Source organism: Rhinopithecus roxellana, chromosome 1 (assembly GCF_007565055.1).
Source record: "Rhinopithecus roxellana isolate Shanxi Qingling chromosome 1, ASM756505v1, whole genome shotgun sequence".
NCBI classification, from domain to species: Eukaryota; Metazoa; Chordata; class Mammalia; order Primates; family Cercopithecidae; genus Rhinopithecus; species Rhinopithecus roxellana.
The window spans coordinates 156074395-156101248 of record NC_044549.1 but is presented as its reverse complement, the minus strand read 5'-3'; the positions used below and the strand labels follow the sequence as shown (position 1 = coordinate 156101248).

The 26854-nt window shown below is 41.4% G+C and overlaps 1 protein-coding gene across 9 annotated transcripts in view; it reads left to right on the top strand.

Moving 5' to 3' along the window:
- The window catches only part of ST6GAL1 (ST6 beta-galactoside alpha-2,6-sialyltransferase 1), a 149302-nt gene that overhangs the window by 100842 nt on the left and 21606 nt on the right, over window positions 1-26854 (top strand). For 4 of the 9 annotated variants that reach the window (XM_010352502.2, XM_030932459.1, XM_030932464.1 and 1 more), the window contains 5 exons: window positions 10808-10939; window positions 13959-14008; window positions 14097-14183; window positions 14685-15341; window positions 22248-22345. In XM_010352502.2, coding sequence (XP_010350804.1) covers window positions 14735-15341; window positions 22248-22345 — 705 coding nt within the window. In that variant the 5' untranslated portion in view covers window positions 10808-10939; window positions 13959-14008; window positions 14097-14183; window positions 14685-14734. The remainder of the gene's footprint in view (window positions 1-10807; window positions 10940-13958; window positions 14009-14096; window positions 14184-14684; window positions 15342-22247; window positions 22346-26854) is intronic. The other 5 variants (XM_010389774.2, XM_030932469.1, XM_010352516.2 and 2 more) reach the window with 2 other exon arrangements.

The window sequence follows — 26854 nt, the reverse complement described above, 5'->3', positions numbered from 1 at the left end:
TTGGTTAGCAATGTGGAGATCGTGGAGGTCCTTGTGACTGATAAGATCAGGTTCATGGAGATAGGGGAGGCCTGGTTGGAGTGGGTTCAAGTGAGAGTGGGAAGATGGCTATTGCAAACAAGCCTAGTCTCCTAGAAAGACAAGACTTTCAAGGAGTTTTACTGTAAAGGAAAGAGAAATAAGGCATTTTAAAGAAGAGAAATGAGGTCAAGAGATTTAGGGTCAGGGCAGCAAAAGGGAGTTTATTTAGAACTCTGCAATGAATGACTCAATATGTGACTTCTGTAAAGTCGTGTATCTTTTAGTTAATTCCTTGAGTAAAACAGAAATAATTGTCTATCGTGACTTTTTTCTTCAAGCTCTTTAAGTCTCCCCACTCCCAGACTATATCATTGTCTAAGAAGAAAGGAGTTTGAAAATCAGTCTTGTTACATAGCTTAATTTGAATACATCCAAAAAATGACATTGCATTTTTTTTCATATTTGCTGAATCTATTTTTTGGCTGGAGTATTTTAAGGGAGATTTTTAAAGTAGATTTCATCTCTTACTACTTCACATGCACAGGACTTTTTCTTTATATAACCATAATACTTTTATATACCTAACAAAATTAACAATAATTTCTTAATATCAGATGACAACCAATCTATGTTCAGATATCCCCGTTTGTCCCCAAGGTGAATCAAACCAAGATTCAGACAAGGTATACATATTACATATTATTATATCTGTGAAGCCATTTGTGTGTGCGTGTGTGTGTGTGTGTGTGTGTGCAGCCTGGCTGTTTATTTCACCTGGGTGCAGGCGGGCTGAGTCCGTTTGTTTTTTATCCCATTTACCTGTTGATGAAACCAGTTCAGTTGTCCCATAGGAAGTCTTACCTTCTGGATTTGTCTGATAATTTTCCTATGGTGTTATTTAACTTGTTCTTCTTTCTTCTGTATTTCCTAAAAACTGGAATTGTGTATGAAGGCTTGATAATATACAGATTAAACATTTTGGGCAAGAATTTTTCATAGGTGGTTAGCAGGGCACGGTGGTGCGTGCCTGTGATCCCAGCTACTTGGGAGGCTGAGGCAGGAAAATAGCTTGAACCTGGGAGGCAGAGATTGCGGTGAATGGAGATTGAGACACTGTACTCCAGCCTGGGTGACAAAGCAAGACCTTGTCTCTTAAAAAAAAAAAAAGAATTTTTCATAGGTGCTTCATATCACGTCACATCCAAAGGCACACACTGTCTAGACGTCTCACTGTTAATGATGCTAAAGGGCTGATCAGGATCACGTGGTGGCTGCTTGACTCATGAGCGGTGTTTTGATTTTGCTTTTTAAGAGCAGCAGTGTGTCTATATGTTGATGGGAGTAATCTTTGACAGAGGGATACTTATCAATAAAAAAAGGGGGAGGTTTTCTAGAACAACTTTCTTAAGTAAACAATAATGTGTAGGATCTAGTGGACACGTGTTGGTTATTGCAAGTGTTGGACATAGCCAGTTCATCGATAGTGACGAGGCATATGGACATAAATGCAGATAAGGGGGGCTCTGTTAGGGGGTTTGAGGAAGTTCTAATCTGGCAGCTTTTGCTTTCCCCATGAACGAGTAGCAAATTCATCACAGGAGATTGAGATTGAAAGGGGGAAGTCAGGTAGTGGGTGAGTGCCAGATGAATTGTCTGGAAAAGTAGCATGTGATTTCTGAGAAGCATTAAGGACCTCCTGGCAGTTAGTGATCATGAACTTGAAGTGAGATCAGTAGGCATTGTTGTGCAATTTTCTCTAGCCGTGCTCAGTGGCATGTTTGCCCATGTGGAGCAGAACAGAGGGTTGGATTTAACTGGGATTGGGTTTTAGCCAATCATGTGTGATCAAAAGAGGGCAAGTGACTCATTATAATGATTTTGACCATGGAATTTAAACTGTGTAGGAAGGGAAGTAAGAATATGGGGAAAGTGAGGGACAGTGACAGATGGAAGGATTAACCACAGAAGCTTGTTGGAGTTGGGGTACTAGTTGGAATAAGCTGCATAGACAGGAGTGGTAATTGGAGATGGGATGCCTGAACTCAGGATTATGAAAGGTATTTTTGGGAAATAACAAGATCAGAGATATGACCCTGGGAGTGAGTGGCCATGGTCACAATCACTGGGGTAGAGGAGATCAAAGGACTGTGAGGCCAGAGGACTAGAACATCCTATAGATGGGTATTAGTATCACAAGGAGTTATGATAGAAACAGTGTTGGAGCTAAAATATTCAGGCAATGAAGCACAGTATTTTGGGTTGGGGAGAAGATGGCTGCAGCCAGTAAGTGGGGTCATAGGTAGTGGTGTCTGCACAGGGTCTCTGTGAGGATGACATGTGTTGATGCACGTGGTGCTCTTCACTTTGAGGCTGACAAACAGCATGTATTCAACAAGTGTTAGAGGTTCTCCATCTGAGTCTATGTGGCTCCAGTGAGTAGAGCTTAAAACACTGGCTTTATAGTTATTCGTTTTTTATTTTATTTTTGAGACAGAGTCTTGCTCTGTTGCCCAGGCTGGATTGCAGAGGCACAATCTCAGCTCACTGCAACCTCCGCCTCCCGGGTTCAAGCAATCCTCCCGCCTCAGCCTCCCAAGCAGCTGGGATTACAGGCACCCACCACCACACCCAGCTAATTTTTGTATTTTTAGGAAAGATGGGGTTTCACCATGTTGGCCAGGCTGATCTCGAACTTATAACCTCAAGTGATCTGCCTGCCTCGGCCTCCCAAAGTGCTGGGATTACAGGTGTGAGCCCCCGTGCCCGGCTGCAACACTGGATTTATTTTTACAGGGAAGTTGATTTTCCTTAACTTTAAGATATTTCTAAGAGGCAGAGCTGCTCGCACAGTTGTGTGTGGTCTGGAGTGGTAGTAAATTCCCTGTCATTCAGTGTATCCAACAGACAGAATGAACATTTGCAATGATGGTGCCGTCAAGGAGATTCTGGCAACTGAAGGTGATGGGTAGGTAGGTGGGTGGGAGGGAGTGACTCTAGCAATTGAAGGCAGTGGACAGCGGGGAGGGATGATGGCAGGAGCTAGCTTCATTCTTGCATTCAAACATGACTGAGCATTTCCTAGTTGTGATCCAGGAGCTCTCAATCTGGTTAGGACAGATCCGCAAACAGATAAATGTCACATAGTTTGATGATGAGGGGAAGAATAGGCACTATGGAGTGATGCTGATCATCTCTGTGAGGCCAAGGAAGGCTTAGGAGTCAAGGAGCAGTTAAGCTGGTGTTGGAAGCTGAGTGGAAACAGCCCCATGGGAACAGCATGGGAAACGACACTAAGCTGAAGAACTTCTTGTGCAGAGCTGCAAAGGCATGAAAGAGTCTCCGACATTTAGAGTGCCATTCCACTTAATCTGGGCAAATTACTTATCTTCCCTGTCTCAGTTTCCCTGTTTGTAAAAATGGGGGTAGTAATGGTATCCACAGAGGAAGGGACGGTGGCTGTTGTAATCCCTTTGAGTGGATTATCTTTGTTTTTGAGATGGAGTCTCGCTCTGTCGCCCAGGCTGCAGTGCAATGGTGCGATCTCGGCTCACTACAACCTCCACCTCCCGGGTTCAAGTGATTCTCCTACATCAGCCTCCTGAGTAGCTAAGATTACAGGCACCCGCCACCACACCTGGCTAATTCTGTATTTTTAGTAGAGACGGGGTTTCATCATGTTGGCCAGGCTGGTCACGAACTCCTGACCTCAAGTCATCCACCTGCCTCGGCCTCCCAAAGTGCTGGGATTCCAGGCATGAGCCACAGTACCCAGCTGAGTGGATTAACTTACTTGATTCTGTAAGTCACACTATGAGGTAGGACTTGTTGTTATTACTGTTTCTATTTTACAGATAAAGATGTCTTAAATCTTGAGTCTTAAGGGGTTGAGTAACTTGCTCAAAGTCAGGTACCTGGTGAAAGGCAGTTTGGGCTCTTGTCTTGATAAATCTGATTCCAAAGCTTGTATTATTCATCCCAAAGCTATAGTCAGTGCTTGGCACATAGCTAGTGCTAAATAAATGGTAGTTGTTATTGCCGGAATTGCTAAAGTTTCTCACCCAGATTGTTGAGGGTTCTGTTATCACTTCTACAGCTGGTTAAAGATCTGTAGTGCTGCTATCTCATCAGCAGCAGGGACTAGTTTTGGAAAGCCCTTGTCACCTATGATAAATCTAGATAAGTTGCACCACTTTTATTTCAATTGGTTGATTTTTGAGAATCTAAAGTGGAGAGTGATTTTTATCTTCTTAGAGGGCAAAGTGTTTTGAGCAGATGCAGTTGATGTGAGGGAGGAAGAGCTGGGGTTGATGCACTTTTCTGATGTCTGTGGGCTGTATCAAACAAAAAGTTTCATGTCCTGCCTGCCTGCTGGAGGATGGTAGCAAACCAGCATTCACAGGCAGGAGGTGTCATCCAAAAGTCTGGTGACTGCCCACAGTGTTTTCTACATGGGGCTAAGAAAGAGCCTCTTCCATGAGTGATCCTGGGAGAAAGAGCTGTCAACCCGTCACCCATTTATTCATTCAACAAATGCATACTGAGAGCTTATTACGTGCCAGACATTCATCTAGTGTCTAGAGATACCCCTGGAAAGAACAGAGAAGAAGGTTGACAAGATTCCTGTTTCTGAAGCTTATATTTTTAGTGGAAGGAGACAGACTAATCAAATACTAAATGAATGCCTACATAATTACAAACACTCATGCCACAAAGGAATTCATGCCATGAAAATGTCAGAGGGATAACTATCAGAGAAATTTTCTGACTCTTCCAAGGATGCTGCCCAGAAAACCGTTCTTTGAGTTGATGAGGAGAGCCCCAAATGTTTTGACGCAGGGCAGAGTGGCACCTCTCACTTTTTCCCTGGTAGTCATACCTAGGGCTTGCCTGCCTGCCTGCCTCCTGGTCATGAAGAGCTGGGGTTCTCCCAACTTGAACTCCTAGCCTTCAACAGAGGATTTTCTCTTGGTTCATGGGGTGAAGTCAAGTATGTCCATATGGCTTCCTCTTAGTTCTGTTAATGCTAGATCTCCTAGGACAGGCCTTGAAGCCAGGTTAATATTGTGCAGCAAGTTGATACACAAGGTCGAAGTGTATTTTTAGTATTGCTCCCAACAGTTTTGCCTTAATTATTCAAGTAACATAATACAAATAATAAAGGAAGTTGGCCAGGCATGGGGGCTCATGCCTGTAATCCTAGCACTTTGGGAGGCCGAGGTGGGTGGAACACCTGAGGTCAGGAGTTCAAGACCAGCCTGGCCAACATGGTGAAACCCCGTCTCTACTAAAAACAAAAATTAGTTGGGTGTGGTGGCGGGTGCCTATATTACCCAGCTACTGGGGAGGCTGAGGCAGAAGAATCGCGTGAACCTGGGGAGCGGAGCTTGCAGTGAGCCAAGATTCCACCACTTCTGCCTGGGCGACAGAGAGAGACTCCATCTCAAAAACAAAGAAGAAAATAACAAAGGAAGTCAAACTGATGAGAATTAATCTTTCATCAGTTTACCATCAATGGTATTCAAGTCTCAACCATTTACATTTTTTCTAGACAGTTGGACATACATACCTTTTAGTCCCCATCTGAGTACACAGATAACATTTTCTGTTATGCTTTTTTCATTATAAGATTTTAAGTATTTTCTTCCCTATTACTATATAAATTCATACACAATTGTATAAATTATTTCAGGTGGCTATACCGTGGTTTTCTCATTTCCTTATTGCTGGATGCTTAGTTGTTAACAGATTTTCACCTTGATAAATAAGTTTGACATTAAAAATTTTTATTTTTGGCAGTGTTATTAGGAAAGTTTATAGTGCTTAACACTTACTTCAAAAAGAAAGATCTCAAAATAACAACCTAATATTGCACCCAGAGGAACTGGAAAAAATATTTACCCCAAAGCTGGCAGAAAAAGAAAAAAATAACCAAAATCAGAGCAAAACTGAACAAAATTGAGACACAAAAATTCATACAAAGAATCAACGAAACCAAAAGTTGGTTCTTTGAAAGAATAAACAAGTTTGGTAAACTATTAGCTAGATTAACAAAGAAGAAAAGAGAGAAGATATAAATAATCACAATCAGAAATGACAAATATGACATTACAACTAATCCCACAGAAATATGAAAGATCTTTGGAGACTACCATTAATACCTCTGTTCACACAAAGTAGAAAATCTAGAAGAAATGGACACCTTCCTGGAAACTCACAATCTTTCAAGATTGAAGCAAGAAGAAATTGAAACCTGAACATACCGATATCAAGTTCTGAAATTGAGTCAGTAATAAAAAACTTACCAATCAAAAAAAGCCTTGGACCAGATAAATTCATAGCCAAATTCTATCAGACGTACGAAAAAGAGCTGGTACCAGTCCTCCTGAAACTATTCCAAAAAAGTGAGGCAGACAGATCCCTATCTAACTCATTCTATGAAGCCAGCATTACCCTGATACCAAACCTGGCAAAGACACAGTAAAAAAAGAAAACCACAGGCCCATATCCCTGAAGAAAATAGATGTGAAAATCCTCAACAAAATACTAGCAAACCAAATCTAGCAGGACATCAAAAGTTATCTCACTGTGATCAAGTAGGCTTCATTCCTGGGATGGAAGGTTGGTTCTACATAGACACATTAATAAATGTGATTCACCTCATAAACAGAATTACAAACAAAAGCCATATGATCATCTCAATAGATGCAGAAAAAGATTTTGATAAAATTCAAAATCCCTTCATTATAAGAGCCTTCAAGAAACTAGGCATCAAAGGCACATACCTCAAAATAATAAGAATCATCTATAACACACCCACAGTCAATATCATACTGAATGGGTAAAAACTGGAAGCATTCTCCCTGAGAACTGAAACAAGGGATGCCCACTCTCACCACTTCTATTCGGCATAGTATTGGAAGTGCTGTCCAGAGCAATCAAGCAAGAGAAAGAAGTAAAAGGCATCCAAACAGGAAAAGAACACAAACTGTCTCACCTTGCTGGCAATATGATTCTATACCTAGAAAACTGTAAAGACACTGTCAAAAGGCTTCTGGAACTAATAAACAACTTCAGCAAAGCTTCAGGATAAAAAATCAGTGTATAAAAATTCATGGCATTTCCATAACCAGTAACTTTCAAGCTGAGAGTCAAATCAACAACACAATCCCATTTATAATAGTTGCAACAAAATTTTAAATACCTAGGAATACATCTAATCAAAGAAGTGAAATATCTCTCTAAGGAGAACTACAAAACTCTGCTGAAAGAAGTTATGGATGACACAAACTAATGGAAAAACATTTCGTGTTCATGGAGTGAAAGAATCAATATCATTAAAACAGCCACACTGCCCTAAGCAATCTGTAGATTCAACACTGTTCCTACCAAGCTACCAATGTCATTTTTCACAGAACTAGAAAAAAAACTATCCTAAAATTCATGTGGAACCAAAAAAGAGTACAAATAGCTAAAGCAATGCTAAGCAAAAAGAACAAACTCAGAGGTATTCCAGTACCTGACTTAGAACCACACCGTAAGGCTGCAGTAACCAAAACAGCATGGTACTGGTACAAAAACAGACACATAGACTAATGGAACAGAATAGTGAACCCAGAAATAAAGCCACATACCTATAATCATCTGATCTTTAACACAGTCAACAAAAATAAGCAATGGGGAAAGAACACCCTATTCAATAAATGATGCTGGAATAACTGGCTAGCTGTATGCAGAAGAATGAAACTAGATCCCTTCCTTACACCATATACAAAAATTAACTTAAGATCAATTAAAGATTTAAATGTGAGACCTCAAACTATAAGAATCCTAGAAGAAAACCTAGGAAACACCATTCTGGACATCAACCTTGGGAAAGGATTTATGACTAAGTACTTAAAAGCAACTGCAACAGAAACAAAAATTGACAAGTGGGATCTAATTAAACTGAAGAGCTTTTGTGCAGCAAAAGAAACAATCAACAGAATAAACAGACAGCCTACAGAATGGAATAAACTATTTGCAAGCTATGCATCCAACAAAGGTCTAATATCCAGAATCTCTACAAGAAACTTAAACAATTGAACAAGCAAAAAACAAATAACAACATTAAAAAGTGAGCAAATGACATGAACAGACAATTCTCAAAAGATGCATATAAGCTGCCAACAAATATGAAAAATGCTCAGTATCACTAATTATTAGAGAAATGCAAATCAGAAGCACAGTGAGATACCATCTCACATCAGTCAGAAAGGCTATTTTTAAGTCAAAAACACCAGATGCTAGGGAGGCTGCAGGGAAAGGGGAACATCTACACACTGTTGTTGAGAAATGTAAATTAGTTCAGCCACCATGAAAAGCAGTTTGGAGATTTCTCAGAAAACTTAAAAACAGAACTACCATTTAACTCAGCAATCACGTTGCTGGGTATATATCCAAAAGGAAATAAATGTTTCTACCAAAAAGAGACATGCACTTGTGTGTTTATTGCAGCACTATACAGAATAGCAAAGAATGGAATCACCCTAGGTGCCCATCAGTGGTGGATTGGATAAAGAAAATGTGGTACATATACACCATGGAATACTACACAGCCATGAAAAAGAACAGAGCCATGCCCTTTGCAGCAACATGGATGCAACTGGAAGCCATTATCCTAAGCAAATTAATAATGCAGGAGCAGAAAACCAAATACCATATGTTCTCACTTATAAGTGGGAGCTAAACAATGAATACTGATAGACATAAAGATGGCAATAATAAACACTGGGCACTACAAGATGGGGGAGACAGGGGAAAGAGTTTAAAAACTAATTATTCAGTACCTGCATGGCAGGATCAGTCATACCCCAAGCCTCAGCATTGTGCAGTATACCCAGGTAACAAGCCTGCATATGTACCCTCTGAATCTAACATAAAAGTTAAAATTATTTTAAAAAAAAAAAAAACCCTTTTCTTCTTTGTATGCATATTGCTTTATAGAACTCATATTCTTTATCTCATTAATCCTCTTTCAATTGTCATCACAACTATGTAATGTAGAGAATCATTTTACATGTGGGGAAACTGAACTGTATAATCTTTTTTACTTTTGAATTATTTATTTATTCACTCTTTCTTCCTAGAAGTACAGTACGTGGTCCTTAGCCAGGAGCTGTTAATTCTATGGTCTGAATACATTCTAGAAAGGTTAAATTAATTTATATGATCTTTTGAATGTATATCAGTTTAATTATAATCTGTCCAGCAACGAGTATTATGTAGAAAACTGCTGACTAATGTAAATTCTATGAACTAGTTTTTTAGTATTCTAGTTGCCCCTTTTGGGTTTCTTTCAAGATTGACCATAACTTTATATGCTTGTTAACGGTGCTTTTTATTTTGTGATATGTCTGTTCACGTTGATGACCTCTTTATTTTGGGAAACTTTTACTGTATTAGTCCTTTTTATATTTTGACTTTTCCTTTTTATTGTAGTTACAGTATTTTTCATTGTATAGATGTTGACATTTTCTTGCAACTGAATGTATTAAACTTTTCCTTTGCTGTTTTCCTACATTGCATCAAAAGAAGAAAGAGCTGACAAGTATATAATTATATTTTTAGCTGTTTTTTGTTGGTTTGTTTAGAGACAGGGTCTCACTCTGTCACCTAGGCTGGAGTGCAGTGGCGCCCATAGCTCACTGCAGCCTCTAACTCCTGGGCTCAAATGATCCTCCCTCCTCAGCCTCCTGAATACCTGGGACTACAGGCATGCACACCTGGCTTATTTTTAGCTTTCTAAAATTACATTTTTATACTTTTGTACATTTTTTCAAAGTCAAAGAATAATGAATGTACATTTTAGAAATGTACATTTTACACACATTTGGAATATATGTAAAATGATAAAAAATGAAAACATCTATTATTCTTACCATTCTGAGTGTACTTTTTTCTAGTACTTTTTCACATTTTTAAAAATGTGTGTGTTTTTTCTTTCTTTCTGAATTTGGATAGTATTTATAGTTTTATAACCTATTTTTTTTCAGGTAGAATTATACTGACTGAACTTTCATATATTATTAAACATTCTTTGAAAATAAATAATTTTTTGAAAATCTGTCTGAAGTTTATTTCAGGATGGACCTAATTGCTCCCTATTTATCTCCAAACCAGCGATTAAACAATCTGTTCTTCCCAGGTTGGTCCATGGTGGCTGCTTTAGCTTTCTAGCCCATTCTTATCTGGTGTCAAGTCTATTTCTTTCATTCTTTTTTTTTTCTTTTCTTTTGAGACGGAGTCTCTCTCTGTTGCCCAGGCTGGAGTGCAGTGGCGTGATCTCGGCTCACTGCAACCTCCACCTCCCGGGTTCAAGCAATTCTCCTGCTTCAGCCTCCCTTGTAGCTGGGACTACAGGCAGGCACCATCATGCCTGGCCAGTTTTTTTTGTATTTTAATAGAGATGGGGTTTCACCGTGTTAGCCAAGATGGTCTCGCTCTCCTGTCCTCATGATCCTGATCCGCCCGCCTCAGCCTCCCAAAGTGCTGGGATTACAGGCGTGAGCCACCGCACCTGGCCGGTGTCAAGTCTATTTCTAGGCTATCTGTGCTGTTCACAGATCCAGAGCATTACACCTTTAATGTGCTCTTCTCTCTTTTTTTCTGAGCCCTGGAGGTTTCCTGGGTTGAGACCTAGCCTAGCTCTGCAGAGGCACCTTTCCATCTTGTTAATGTTTAACCCTGCCTCTGCTGGAAAACAGCGCTCACCTCCTCTCTTTCTCACTCTTATTTTTTGCCTTTGCAGATGAGTTTTGATCATCCTGAGAAAAATGGGCCTTGGCCTCCAGACCCAATAAATCTTCCCTCCCATGGAGAACAGTGCTAATTCCTGAGGACCTGAAGGGCCTGTGGCCCCTGGGGGATTAACCAGAAGCAGGTAAGGAACACACAGAGGCATGGGCTAGCAAAGGTGTACATTCCTGAGTAAAAGCTGGTGTGGCAGATGTGCTGACAGGGAATCTCAGGATCTCAGTATCTGGCTACAGCTTTGCTGTTTTCTTTTTGTGTACATTTTTCAGTCCTCTTTAACTGCTGATTCAATTTGGGTTTGGTTGTGGGATGTAGAGAAATGGCTTGTGCATTTCTAGTAACTATAACTGTAAGATTTAAGTTATTCTGTATTTCAGTCAACCGTTCTGAGTTCCTACTACGTGCCACAAATGCAACTGGTATTGAGTATGTCGTGATGGGTGGGTCGGGACAGGATTTCCTTGCTTTGAGCATTGATTTCTGCCGGTTCAGTGTTGGCCGGTTCTTTGAAGGTGGTAATGCAAGTTGCTATCTTCTTCCTCTAGGAGCCTCATGATGATTGTAAAGACTCTCTGATACAATTGCATCAGTTCAGTAATCTTTCTTTGAGTATCCGCTCTGGTGCAGCCACTGTGCTGGGTACTAGGGTTTCAGAAAGGATGCTGGGAGGAGTTTTCCTTTAGCAGCAAAGTCAGGCATGTAAAGCAAGCATTACAGAGCCCTGGCTGGCAGCAAAGGGGAACAAGGCTAGTGCGGAAGGGGAGGTGGCCTCCACTGACCTTCAGAAACAGAAAGGTGATGCTGTCAGAGCTGGCAAGCACATGGACAAGGAGAAAGGGTGCAGTCAGTGCAGACACCTGGATGCTTAAGAACACAGTCTGGTGCGATTGGAAAATTCAAAGCTTGGTCTGTTTTTCCAAAACATTTATAGAGAAAAGTTTGCTCCTCTTTTCCTTCAGCTGTGCCATTTAGTGAAAGCTTCTTCAGACTCTGCCTTCTTCAAACAACTTGAGAGATGAGAGAGGGTCTTGCAGTTATAAGTGCCTGTGACCAGAAACTCCAGCCACCTGGTGGACTTGGAGCCTCAACCAAGGGTGGTGTCAAGGGACCACAAGAGCCCTGATGTGGGATTTCAGACGAGTGCCCTGAGGCCATGACAGGGCACAGGCTGTGAAGGCTGAGGCCATCTGATGGTTGCAAGACTGTCGTTGGACCCAGCTATTTGGAGGAACTCTTCTTTCCTGGGAAACCACACCTTGGAGAGTAGGTACCGGGCAGCTGCTCCCTGAGCCTCCACTCCTGTGACAGTGAATCAGGCCCTTCCTGCCTGATGTTTCATTCAGACATGTCAAAGTCAAGTTCCAAGTCCACTGTTTCCAAATCACTCATGCAACTTTGAAAGTTACTTGTATTTCCAAACCTCACAATACTCAGCTATAAATGGAGCTCGTAAAATCTGCTGGCTATAGTAAGTCTATAAAACCTTACTAATACGGAAAGTCCCCCTGAGTGGTAACACAGTGCACAGCAGGGATGGCAGGTGCAGCACTGATGGTGAAGGTGGCTTGTCTGCCACTGTCTGGCAGATCAAGTTGCCTCTCTAGTGACCTTGAGTCCGACTTGATCACACTGACTTCTCACTGCCCCTTATCACAGATGCATGTCCTTGGGTGGAAAGATGATGAACTTTTAGAGTCAGATAGACCTGGGCTGGAATTCTGGTTCTAGAACTGATTTGCTGTTGACGTTGGAGAGACCCTAGAACCTTGCTAAGCCTCAGTTTTTTTCATTTCCTAAAATAGGGTTGTCAATAACTCTATCATAGTGTTGTGGTAAAGGTTCAATGAGATATTGCAAGGAAAGTGACTACCATGTAGGAGGCCCTCCTTAAATGCTACTTGCCTTCTTTTCTCTGGTTCTTCTTCAGCTGTCATATGGTCATGTGATTACCTGTGTTGGGTATCTGTGGAAATTGAATTCCTTAGTTTCTGGTGATACAAGCGTCCACCCTCCACTTCATAATCTTATATCTGAATTCTTCTTCCGCTGTGTACATTTAATCATTTCCACAACTTCAGCAGTCCAAGATAGGAACCCATCATTCCCAGAGCCACTGGTTCCTGAGGTCTGGGATGGTGGAAGCACTGCTTTGGTTGGTACTGCCAATGGATTCCAGGAATGAGCTGGATGTCAGTTCATGAAGGAGTTCCCAGGGAAGAGCCTGGAGCTCAGGGCTGCCGAGTTATGGCTGCGGCTTCACACCACCATCTTCACTATCCCCCATCACCTCCACATGGTCCCCAGGCTGAGCTGCTGCTCTCCTGTCTCTGTTCAGAATACCTCCTGTGCTTTTTTGCTTACCTTGTTCAAATCCAATGAATACCATCCTCTTGTTTTGTCCTCCCGACACTCTGCAAATCACATGGGGCAGAGAGAATTACTCTAAAAAACTCAGGAGCAGAAATATTAAGTGACCTGTCCAAGGTCACCAAGAATGGGGATAAGAACCCAGGTTTTGTGAACACCCAGTCCAGTACTGCTACTACCTTTTCCTGATATCCGTAGGAGCAGGATCCATGGGAAGGGACCTCAGACGCCTAGTGGGTTAGCAAAACCCCGGAGGTGATTGCTTTGATTCACTATTGTAAATAAACCCAGTGAATGGGGAAAGAATGTAATGTTTTCCAAAAGATACAGACATTATTTGAGTTCAAAGTACTTCCAGTTTCCATTCAGTTACACAATAAATTCTGAGAAAACAAACTAGGTGTTTACCCAGAAATAAAGAGGACAATTCAGTCTCTATTTGCTCAATGAAATCTATTTTCCAGAGTTTTTTGCAGTTCTGTGCATATTGTAGTGGAAAGGTCATGGGTTATGGACGCAAGTCCACTTGGATTTGAACCTCAGTGCAACCATTTCCTCAGCTCTGTGAGCTTGGACACTTCCCTTGACTTCTCAGAGCCTCAGGTTGCTAATCCATAAAATGGAGATTATAACACCTTTAGGTTAGGAGATGCCCTTCGTATTAGATTATGCTATGCTTGGTGCCCCCAGAGTTGTGTCTCATGGTGGTCCTGGTTATGGCGAAGTTAAGTGAAGTAACATCTAGCATGCTTAATGAATTTTTGTTTCCATTTCCTTAGTTGGCTGCATGTCTGCTATCTTACCTAGATGTCCTAGCCTCTGTCATGAGGTGAGTCAGCTTCCTGTCTCTAGTGCTCTTCTTGCAGGGTACTGCACGAAACTATGTGGTGGAGATAACCCCTGATCTTCTCATGCAGGAGTCCAACATCTCAGCCCTTAGAGAGATGCGTCACAAATCTATGGCATCATCTAGAACGAGAAGTCTTTTTCTGGCTATTTTGAAGGTGTGTTGGCCACTTACTATTTTAGAAAGTTTAGGTTTGGTGATGTAAAACAGTCAGCCTGCTCTTTTTTATTCTGTTTTTTTTTCCAAGCTGCATGGCTTCATTTAACACATGTTGCAAAGCCCTAGGAAGCGAATGATTTGCAAGATGTGGTTTCTGACTTCAAGAAACTCAGAGTGCATTCAGGGAGGTAGACCAAGGCAATCAGAAACTAATGTTCAGCATAGAAAAAGTAATGATGGGAGGACATATAATAAAGTGTTCATGGCTCAAGAGGAAGAAGGGAGTGTCCGAGGGACTACTGTCCAGGTTCAAAGACCTAATTGAGGCTGACTTTTGTCAAGAATTACTTAACAGGCTGCAGAGGTGGCTAGGAGGTAGACCAGGGCTGGAATTCAAGTCACCTCACTTGAAATCTATTGATCAGTCCATCGGTCCACCTCATGCCACATTGGGTTTTTCTTCACATCATTTGTTTTTTCTTTGTCTCACCTTTTTTAGGCTTGTTTTCCTGCTCAGAACAAAGTGGCTTCCCTGAACACATCTTCATTATGATTCACACCAACTTGAAGAAGAAGTTCAGCTGCTGTGTCCTGGTCTTTATTCTGTTTGCAGTCATCTGTGTGTGGAAGGAAAAGAAGAAAGGGAGTTACTATGATTCCTTTAAATTGCAAACCAAGGAATTCCAGGTGTTGAAGAGTCTGGGGAAATTGGCCATGGGGTCTGATTCCCAGTCTGTATCCTCAAGCAGCACCCAGGACCCCCACAGGGGCCGCCAGGCCCTCGGCAGTCTCAGTGACATAGCCAAGGCCAAACCAGAGGCCTTCTTCCAGGTGTGGAACAAGGACAGCTCTTCCAAAAACCTTATCCCTAGGCTGCAAAAGATCTGGAAGAATTACCTAAGCATGAACAAGTACAAAGTGTCCTACAAGGGGCCAGGACCAGGCATCAAGTTCAGTGCAGAGGCCCTGCGCTGCCACCTCCGGGACCACGTGAATGTATCCATGGTAGAGGCCACAGATTTTCCCTTCAATACCTCTGAATGGGAGGGTTATCTGCCCAAAGACAGTATTAGGACCAAGGCTGGGCCTTGGGGCAGGTGTGCTGTTGTGTCGTCAGCGGGATCTCTGAAGTCCTCTCAACTAGGCAGAGAAATCGGTATGTTCTGGGCTTGTTCTGTAAATGGCAGTGCTTATTGGGACTGGCTGGGCATATTGATGGTATGGGAGACAAGTGGCCCAAGTGTGGCTCAGTGGACCAGTGGAGTGGACCCAGGGCAGTGTTTTTTTCAGAGTCACAAGTGACACAGAGGGAATTGAACAGATGGCACTCTAGGCCCCCAGCATCTTTATCAATTCGAAGAGTTTCATTATTGTTTCCTAATATTTTTAGTTGATATATAATAATTATATATATTTATGGGGATATTTTGATACATGTATTCAATGTATAATGATCCAATCAAGGTAATTAGAATATCTACCACCTTGAACATTTATTGCTTCTTTGTGTTGGGAACAGAATAGTTTTATTTTGTTCTGTTTTAAATATTGGAATTGTGCAGAAGATTTCGTTTGAAAAGAGAGTTCCGCTGCTACCAATAATCAAAAGCCTACAACTGACCTTTGAAAAGACTTGAAGCATAGATCTCTACATCATTTCCGGGTTCTGAAATTCTGTTGTTTTACCTGATTAATGGAGGACTCTATTGGCCTCAACAACCTGGGTAATTTTCAGCTTTTCTCTTTGAAAAGATTTAATTGGGTCAGCAAGTCTTAACTGGGGGCTATGGACCAACTTCAGAGGGTCATAAATCCCTGCGATTGCACGTAAAAATATCTGTGGATTAGGTGTGTATAATGTGTGTGTGTGTGTATGTGTATGTGTATGTATATGTACATGTGTATGTATGTATATGTGTATGTGTATGTATATGTGTATGTATATGTATATGTACATGTGTATGTATATGTATGTATATGTGTGTATATGTACATGTGTATGTATGTATATGTATATGTGTGTATATGTATATGTGGATGTGGATGTGTATGTATATGTGTATGTGTGTCTGTGCATTTTTCCAGGAAGGGAGCTTGTAGATTGCAGTTTATTCTCTAAGGGATCTGTGACCCAAAAAGGTTTCAGAGTCACAACATATTAATTTGCTTTTCTTGAAACCCTTTGTAGTGAATCAAGATAGAAAGCCTCTCTATATTTGTAAACCTGTGTAACAGAGAGCCTTATTTCTCTTACGCTGAATGTGTTTTCCATTATTTGAAATGAATCAGCTAAAGAAAGCAAAGCACAGGAAGCTGTGCTCCCCTGTCAGCCTGGAGGTACTGGAGCAGGTGAGGTCATACGTCTCCTTTTTTATTTCCTTCATTGGATTGCCAGGAAAAATGGTCTGAAACCCAGAACATGCTCTCAAAGAAGAAAAGTAGGCCCAAATTGGATTCTCTAGAGCAGAAATAAATGGTGAGATCACAGTTTCTACCTCCCCAAATAGGCAGCTGCTCTGCTGGCCAGCCCCACCTCAACTTTTGCTTCTGTACTTTTGTTTTTTCTTGGACTTTGTTTTCAAGAAACTAAATGTGATTGGTTTTTGTTCATCCATAACGGAGCGAAGTTTCTTTCTTTCTTCTCCATTTTTGCTGCTTATGTTTGGGATATCCTAGGTATTAGCTGATCCTTGTTCTTCACGTCAAAGTTAACATTGCGTGCCTGGCTGAAATTATACTGAAGTTTGAGACAGGGCCTGATACCTCTGTGAACTGGAACTACAGCTTTAATTTTATGCACTCCTTAAAGGTTTAGAGTGATTTAAATAAACATTAATAATAAAAATAATATTTTTCTATAGACTGCAGTTTCAACTTCAAAATAAGGATTTCCACAGAAGGACTTTGATTCTGAGATGTAATAAAAGTTACATGTTAGACTTCAAATGTTCTGCTATTATAGGGTATATATCTTCTTGGCATTTTGTCTAACAAATATTTTAAGACATTCATTCATGTATTATTTTATTTATTAATGGATTCATCAACAATACAAAGGGGAAGGGGAGGGGGAAAGGAAAGGCCCTTTGTTGAAGCCTGAGTTGCAGGCAGCGTGCCAGGCCCATACACTTCCTCCTGCATCTGGAATTTGTTGAGTCTCTTCCCAACTATTGAATGGATCAGATTATTTCAAATGGTTTTCTTTTACAAATAACATTGCTGACAAGCAGGGTTTTTGTGCAGATAACTTAGGTGACCACTGTTGACATTCAACAGGGAAATATCCTCAGAAGTGAGGCTAGAAGACACGAGTAAGAGACATTTTATGATTTTTTTTTTTTTTTTTTTTTTTTTTGTCCATAGCAAGATTTTCTATCAGAGAGAGTGTAACAACCTACTCTGCCTCCAGCAATCTCATAAACCAGCCAATGGTGGGCTCAGTCATTTTCAGTTATTTTTGATAGTTTACTCATACATGTTAAGTATCTTAGATTTGCTGGAATTTTCATGTTAAACAGTAGCATAATTTTAAAACACTACCATTAATACAACTGATGCTTATTATGCATCTGCTGTGCATAACATGCCTTGCTCTTTTCATCCTCCCGGAAATCCTGTGAGGTTGATAAGATAATTGGTCTCATTTAGCTGCAGAGCTAAATGCGGAGGCTCAAGTGGTTACACCACTGGCTAATAGCAGACTGGGGTTTGAAAGCAGAGTGCTTGCTTCAAAGACCCCACTCTTAGCGCCTCTGCTGTTGTGCCTTGTAATAATTGTAGCTTCATAATAAAATTTGGTATGATTTTTCTTTTGTTATGTTAAAAAATGTCTTATATTCCTGTCTATTAGCTGTCCTAGAGAAGAAGAGAAGGATATTCTGAGTTAAAGCAAAGGCAAGAAGCAAAGACTGCATGGGGAAAAGTGCCCCGTGTGTTTGGGCATCACAAATAATCCTGTTTGGATGGCATGTGGGGCCTTGTGGGTGAAGACGGGTGAGGAACGAGGCCAGAAAGGTAGCTAGGCATTAGCTCTTAGAGAATGCTGACAGTCACAATAAGGACTTTAGGTTTCCTTCTTTAAGCCATGGAGAGCCCTAGAAGGTTTTTGAACAAGGGAGATTTCTCACTTATACTCTATGAGTCCCTGTTTTGTACTGTATAATGTCTCCATTATTAGGGACTATCACCACATCCAGGTCAGAAGTGCCAGGCCTGCCCGGGCTGTGGTAGCCGTGATGGAGAGAAAGGACCTTACTTGAGAGGCTTCATGAAGTAAGAGGCAGAACTTACTATCTAGCTGGAAATGATCTTGAGTGAGAGGCAGGAGCCAGGATGTCTCGCCTGGGAGCAGGCTGTATCTTACCAAGGGGAGCAGGCTTCCAGAGGAACGCACATTCCGCTTTGGATGTTCTGAGACTGAAGTGTGTGTGGACTGCACTGGGTAAATATCTATGCTGTCAAGTATTTAATTCCAGAGAAGGGTCAGATGTCGAGACAGATTTAGAAGTCATTTGTATCAAGGTGAGATAATGGTTATAATCCAGGGAAGACGACCAATTAGAAAACCTAAGAAAAGGTTTACATTTAAGGGACAAATAAAAGAACAGGGATAAGCAGGAAAAGTCAGAAGAGTCAGAGACTGGCTAGGGGAGAACTAGGTGTGCACCATACAATGGAAGGCAAAGGGGGTTATAGTTTGAGGGATGTTGGCTGTTGGTATCAAAGTCTGCAGAGGTGGGATATATTCTTGGGCAGAATAAGGACTGAGAAGACACCTGTGAACTGAGTAGTTTGGAGAACATGATCAGTTATATCAGGGGTCAGCAAACCCTGGTCTTGAACGCCTGATCTCAGGTGATCCACCCCCCTCGGCCTCCCAAAGTGCCGGGATTACAGGTGTGAGCTACCACGCCCGGCCTGATGGGCTTTTTTCTTAGAATCACGTCCAAACTTCATACCTGGACCCATGTCCCTGTACAATCTGGTTCCTGCCAACCTCTGTAACTGCATCTTTGATTTTTTTTCCCTTAACTCCTTGTGTACAGTCAAGTTCCTCCCCTCACTGTGGTCCTGACACTTGCTGCATGCTCTGGCTAGTGGACTTCTCTGAACCCTTCCCAAGCCTGGCCATCCTTTGAGTCTCACCTCCAAGGCACTCCCTGAATCATCACTCTATGAAGGAAATTCCCTCAGTGTCTCTGGCACACAGCTCAGCTTGTTGGTGTCACAGTATTCGTCACAATCTGAAATTATCTTATATGTAGGTTGTTGTGTGTCTTTATTGTCTATCTCCGTGCAGTAGAGTGTAATATCTCTGATGGCATGGACCTTGTCTTTGTTGCTCACAGCCGTCATCTCCCGTGTCTAAAACTGTGCCTGGCATAGAGTAGGTGCTCAATCAGTATTTGTTGAGTGAGCAAAACAATTCTCCTTTCTTATGGTCAACATCAAGCATCCACTCTAACCTAAGCCTTCTGTGCTGGATGTTCTCCAGTTGCACCTCCAAATCCCACTCTCACCCTTTTCCATCTGGCTCTGTCCCTGAGAAATTGAAATTTTTTTTTTTTTTTTTTTTTTTTTTTTGAGAATAAATCTCATTCTGTCATCCAGGCTGGAGAGCAGTGGCACAATCTCGGCTCACTGCAAGCTCCACCTCCTGGGTTCAAGCGATTCTCCTGCCTCAGCCTCCTGAGAATCTGGGATTACAGGCACACACCACCATGCCCAGCTAATTTTTGTATTTTTAGTAGAGACGGGGTTTCACCATGTTGGTCAGGCTGGTCTTGAACTCTTGACTTCAGGTGATCCACCTGCCTCGGCCTCCCAAAGTGCTGGGATTACAGGCGTGAGCTACCGCGTCCAGCACAGAAATTAAAGTTTTGAACTGCGTTAACTGGCATTATTCACTCTCTGGATTTTCTTTGGAACTGGCCAGGAGAAGCACTGACATTAAGCTGAGAAGAAGACTAAGGTCAGGGCACCTATTTGGCCATGTTTCGCCTTGCAGAGTAAACTCAAGCTGAATCTTTTTCTTGACTGAAGGTGTCAGATCCTGCCAGGAGGCCCTCCCATCTTGGTCCTGCTCTCTCCCTTTTCCCTTCAGGTCTGTGAGATCCACGGGAAAGAGCAGAGCCAGGTTGGGATATTGACTCCCCCAGACCCCTTCTTGCTGGTTGGAGGTTGGCAATAGCTGTGTTCTTCTCCTAAAGGCAACAGCTCCCAATAGGTGTCCCTCCTCAACTCAGGGTCTGTGCTCATCAGGCCACAGTAGACCTGGGGTAGTAATGACTCTATGCAGTCATCAACCGTGGGGCTTTAGCCTATTCCATGTTGATTTCTTTAAACTCTACCCTAACTTGGTAAGTAGTACTTTTATGAATCTCTCAATTACTCTGTTGGAGCTTCTCATCTCTTTTCTACTGGGATTCTCACCAATAATTTATTCATCTGTGAAATGGGAAAGTTGACTAAAGTTTCTGATGGATCTATGTTTCTCATGCAATTACTACTAATTTCTTTCGAACCAGTGACTGATTATGACAAAATGCATTATAATTCTGAGTTGTGTAAAGATATACCTCCTGCCCTATGTGCACTTCAGTGTACCTGCCCTGTAAGATGATAACAGTTGGGACTGTGCCCTTCTCAGGTAATTTTCAAACCATTTTGATGAAATTTTGCCCTAGGATTGAGGATAGGGTTGTGTCTTCATGAATGAGGTTTCTGTGTTCCTAAGGTTTAGTACATACATTGGAACTGAGAGAGAGAGGCTTTCATCCTTAATTCTGTGGATATCCTCTTTCTAAATCATCTTGTATTCAGTCAAACGCCCTCACTTCCCCAGATCCTGTGTGGATGAAGGATGACCCAAAACAAACCTGAATAGAACAATAGAGGATGCAGCTGACCTCCAGCTGCAGTGCAGATTTCACTGGTGAGCCCCAAACTTGCTTGACCAAGTAAGATTGGAAGAAGCTCTCATAGGATCACAGGGTTGGGATGGCTCCTTAAAGTCTTCCCTCCTCCACCAGATTGGTCGACGTTGGGTAGAAAAACTTTTCCTAGTCTTCCAAACACTGCTTAAACAGTTGCAAAGACAAGGAGCTAGCCCAGGAAGCTTAGGTTTTTCAAAATGGTCTGTTTGATTCTGACTGGATTTAGTACATTGTTTCTGACAATGGCAAAGAAAGAGAGAAAGAGAGGAAAGAAAGAAAGAGAAAAAGAAAGAAAGAATGAATGAAAGAAAGAAAGGAAGAAAGAAAGAGAAAGAAAGAAAAAGAAAAAGAAAGAAAGGAAAAGGAAAGAAAAAGAAAGGAAGAAAGGAAGGAAAGAAAAGAAAGGAAGAAAGGGAGAAAAGGAAGGAAGGAAGGGAAAGAAAGAGGAAAGAAAGAAAGGAAAAGGAAAGAAAAAGAAAGGAAGGGAAGAAAAGAAGAAAGGAAGAAAAGGAAGGAAGGAAGGAAGTTAGTTTAGACCTATGACATCCTCTTCCATTTCTGCCACACCAGGTCTGTGACTCTTCCCTGGGCCTCAGGTTCCTAAATGGAACACCTGGGGGTTGTCTTGGATGCCATAGTTAAATCCCATCCATTTGCTGAGCACTGCATGCTTTTCAGAGTGCAATGGGGTCCTTTGCACTTGTGGGATACACTGAACCTATCGTAGTGTTTTCATTTTTCTGACAGATACAGAAATATAATCTACTGGTGATACCAAGAGAATATTTGGTTTGTTGCTTTGATAACTGGAGTAGCTATTCCACTGTAAGTAGCACACTGGCTTTGTTCACTTTTCTGCTGTGCCCAGGCACAAGTGAGTGTCTTTGAATGGGCTTCAGGAATGCCACAGTATAGACCCCTTCAGCCCTTACAGTGGCTGGCAGACAGGTGGTCATCTTTGCCTAGGAGCTTTACCTGAGCACCACACAAATACTGCCATTTCGCCCTGTGGATCAGGATGCGGTAGATTCGGAAGCATTATTCCCTTGCCCCCTCCCCTTACCTTTCTCTTTTTCTGCATATTGCCAGTGCTCATCACCTCTTTTCTGTTTCTTTGTGGTTTACAGATGATCATGACGCAGTCCTGAGGTTTAATGGAGCACCCACAGCCAACTTCCAGCAAGATGTGGGCACAAAAACTACCATTCGCCTGATGAACTCTCAGGTAAAATTTCTTTTGTGCAGCTGTGGAGGAAGAGAAGGACCACAATGTGGGCTCTAATGTGGAATGTATCTACTGGGAGCACATCCAGGCTGCCAGTTAAGTCTCTTGATCTTCCTGAGTTCCTGATTCCTCACTGGAGAAGAAGACAGTGATTGCATGACCCAACCTGGTGATGTGTTTATTTAAAGAAAAACCCTTTGGTATCAGGTCTGCTAATGGAGGTGTCAGGTGCCCAGGAAAGTAGAGTTGAGCTGTCCTTGATGCTGCAAGGTCGTATCTGGAGGCTTGCATGAGGGACAGCAGAGCCCAGAACATCTAGGGGAGAGTGGGGAGTGTTGTGAAAAGTGAATGAAACAATACACATGAGAGCGCTTTATGAACTGTAAAATGCTCTGCAACTACTGTAAGACAGTGTCACCATGTAATTACATGTAATATGGCACTAGAATTCATGAACTGTATCATAAATTTCCCTGGATAATTAGGTTCCTGGAGTATTTTCAGGTAGCACGTGCTGATTTCTCAATACTAAGGGAAACTTGAGAAATACTCTTGCCACAGGGTTCTGTTAATAGATTTTCTTAGTGGGAAAAACTGTATTACACATATATCAAAATATCAAAAATTGCACAATAGGGCTGCAACCTGCCCATCTCACAACCACCACCATTTGCCTTTTTCTGAAGAAACATATGTGCTCTGGGTGTGTTTACGTCAGTGTTTAGTCTGCACACTTCCCTAGGAGTCCTGGGCATGGGGTGGATCCGGGAACGGATCAGAAATGCCTTTTCAGCGGTGTCCAGTGGAATGTGTGTTTCTTTCCTTCTCTACCAGGGCTCCATTTCCCTATATCTGTCTCTTCACTTCCTTACTTTCAGGAACTCACCAGCTAGGCAGAAGCTGCTTCCTGCACAGCCCACTTTCCTTTTGAAGCCCACAACCTTCAGAATTTTTTTTTTAATTATACTTTTAAGTTCTAGGGTACATGTGCACAACATGCAGATTTGTTACATAGGTATCATGTGCCATGTTGGTGTGCTGCACCCATTAACTCGTCATTTGCATTAGGTATTTCTCCTAATGCTATCCCTCCCCCTGCCCCTTACCCCACAACAGGCCCCGGGGTATGATGTACCACTCATGATTTGGCTCTCTGTTTGTCTGTTATTGGTGTATAGGAATGCTTGTGATGTTTGCAATTGGTTTTGTATCCTGAGACTTTGCTGAAGTTGCTTATCAGCTTAAGGAGATTTTGGGCTGAGATGATGGGGTTTTCTGAATATACAATCATGTCATCTGCAAAGAGGGACAGTTTGACTTCCTCTTTTCCTAATTCAATACCCTTTATTTCTTTCTCTTGCCTGATTGCCCTGGCCAGAACTTCCAATACTATGTTGAATAGGAGTGGTAAGAGAGGGCATCCCTGTCTTGTGCCAGTTTTCAAAGGGAATGCTTCAATTTTTGCCCATTCAGTATGATATTGGCTTTGGGTTTGTCATAAATAGCTCTTATTATTTAGAGATACATTCTATCAATACCTAGTTCATTGAGAGTTTTTAGCATGAAGGGCTGTTGTATTTTGTCAAAGGCCTTTTCTGCATCTATTGAGATAATCATGTAGTTTTTGTCATTGTTCTGTTTATGTGATGGATTATGTCTATTGCTTTGCGTATATTGAACCAGCCTTGCATCCCAGCGATGAAGCTGACTTAATTGTGGTAGAAAACCTAAGCAATACCATTTGATGCACCGTTGGATTCAGTTTGTCAGTATTTTATTGAGGATTTTCGCATTGATGTTCATCAGGGATATTGGTCTAAAATTCTCTTCTTTTGTTGTGTGTCTGCCAGGCTTTGGTATCAGGATGATACTGGCCTCATAAAATGAATTAGGGAGGATTCTCTCTTTTTGTATTGATTGGAATTGTTTCAGAAGGATTGGTACCAGCTCCTCTTTGTACCTCTGCTAGAATTCGGCTGTGAATCTGTCTGGTCCTGGACTTTTTTTGGTTGGTAGGCTATTAATTATTGCCTGAATTTCAGAGCCTGTTATTGGTCTATTCAGAGATTCAGTTTCTTGCTGGTTTAGTCTTGGGAGGGTGTATGTGTCCAGGAATTTATCCATTTCTTCTAGATTTTCTAGTTTATTTGCGTAGACGTGTTTATAGTATTCTCTGATGGTAGTTTGTATTTCTGTGGGATTGGTGGTGATCTCCCCATTTATCATTTTTTATTGCATCTATTTGATTCTTCTCTCTTTTCTTCTTTATTAGTTTTGCTAGTGGTTTATCAATTTTGTTGATCTTTTCAAAAAAAAACCCAGCTCCTGGATTCATTGGATTTTGGAAGAGTTTTTTGTGTCCTTGTCTCCTTCACTTCTGCTCTGATCTCAGTTATTTCTTGTCTTCTGCTAGCTTTTGAATTTGTTTGCTCTTGCTTCTCTAGTTCTTTTAATTGTGATGTTAGGGTATTGATTTTAGATCTTTCCTGCTTTCTCTTGTGGGCATTTAGTGCTATAAATTTCCCTCTACACATGGCTTTAAATGTGGCCCAGAGATTCTGGTACATTGTGTCTTTGTTCTCATTGGTTTCAAAGAACGTCTTTATTTCTGCCTTCGTTTTATTTACCCAGTAGTCATTCAGGAGCAGGTTGTTCAGTTTCCATGTAGTTGTGCAGTTTCGAGTGAGTTTCTTTTTTTTTTTTTTTTTTTTTTTTTTTTTTTTTTGTATTTTTAGTAGAGACAGGGTTTCACCGTGTTAGCCAGGATGGTCTCGATCTCCTGACCTCGTGATCCACCCGTCTCGGCCTCCCAAAGTGCTGGGATTACAGGCTTGAGCCACCACGCCCGGCCGTGAGTTTCTTAATCCTGAGTTCTAATTTGATTGCATTGTGGTCTGAGAGACAATTTGTTATGATTTCTGTTATTTTACATTTGCTGAGGAGTACTTTACTTCCAACTATGTGGTCAATTTTAGAATAAGTGTGATGTGGTGCTGAGAAGAATGTGTATTCTGTTGATTTCGGGTGAAGAGTTCTGTAGATGTCTATTAGGTCTACTTGGTGCAGAGCTGAGTTCAATTCCTGGATATCCTTGTTAACCTTCTGTCTCGTTGATCTGTGTAATATTGACAGTGGGGTGTTGAAGTCTCCCATTATTATTGTGTGGGAGTTGAAGTCTCTTTGTAGGTTTCTAAGGACTTGCTTTATGAATCTGGGTGCTCCTGTATTGGGTGCATATATATTTAGGATAGTTAGCTCTTGTTGTTGAATTGATCCCTTTACCATTATGTAATGGCCTTCTTTGTCTCTTTTGATCTTTGATGGTTTAAAGTCTGTTTTATCAGAGACTAGGATTGCAACCCCTGCTTTTTTTTGTTCTCCATTTGCTTGGTAGATCTTCCTCCATCCCTTTATTTTGAGCCTATGTGTGTCTCTGCACATGAGATGGGTCTCCTGAATACAGCACACTGATAGGTCTTGACTGTTTATCCAATTTGCCAGTCTGTGTCTTTTAATTGGGGTATTTAACCCATTTACATTTAAGATTAATATTGTTATGTTTGCATTTAATACTGTCATTATGATGTTAGCTGGTTATTTTGCCCGTCAGTCAATGCAGATTATTCCTAGCATCGATGGTTTTTACAATGTGGCAAGTTTTTGCAGTGGCTGGTACCAGTTGTTCCTTTCCATGTTTAGTGCTTCCTTCAGGAGGTCTTGTAAGGTGGACCTGGTGGTGGCAAAATCAATCTCTCAGCATTTGCTTGTCTGTAAAGGATTTTATTTTTCCTTCACATATGAAGGTTAGTTTGACTGGATATGAAATTCTTTTCTTTAAGAATGTTGAATCTTGGCCCCCACTCTCTTCTGGCTTGTAGTTTCTGCCAAGAGATCCACTGTTAATCTGATGGGCTTCCCTTTGTGGGTAACCCTACCTTTCTCTCTGGCTGCCCTTAATATTTTTTTCCTTCATTTCAACCTTGGTGAATCTGACAATTATGTGTCTTGGGGTTGCTCTTCTCGAGGAGTATCTTTGTGGTATTCTCTGTATTTCCTGAATTTGAATGTCAGCCTGCCTTGCTAGGCTAGGGAAGTTCTCCTGGATAATATCCTGAAGAGTGTTTTCCAACTTGGTTGTATTCTGCCCATCACTTTCAGGTACACCAGTGAAATGTAGATTTGGTCTTTTCACATCGTCCCATATTTCTTGGAGGCTTTGTTTGTTTCTTTTTACTCTTTTTTTTCTCTAAACTTCTCTTTTCATTTTATTTCATTGATCTGATCTTCAATCACTGATACCCTTTCTTCCACTTGATCGCATTGGCTACGGAAGCTTGTGCATGCATCGCGTAGTTCTTATGCCATGGTTTTTAGCTCCATCAGGTCATTTAAGGTCTTCTCTACACTGTTTATTCTAGTTAGCCAGTTGTCTAATATTTTTTCAAGGTATTTAGCTTCCTTGCAATGGGTTCGAACATCCTCATTTAACTTGGAGAAGTTTGTTATTAC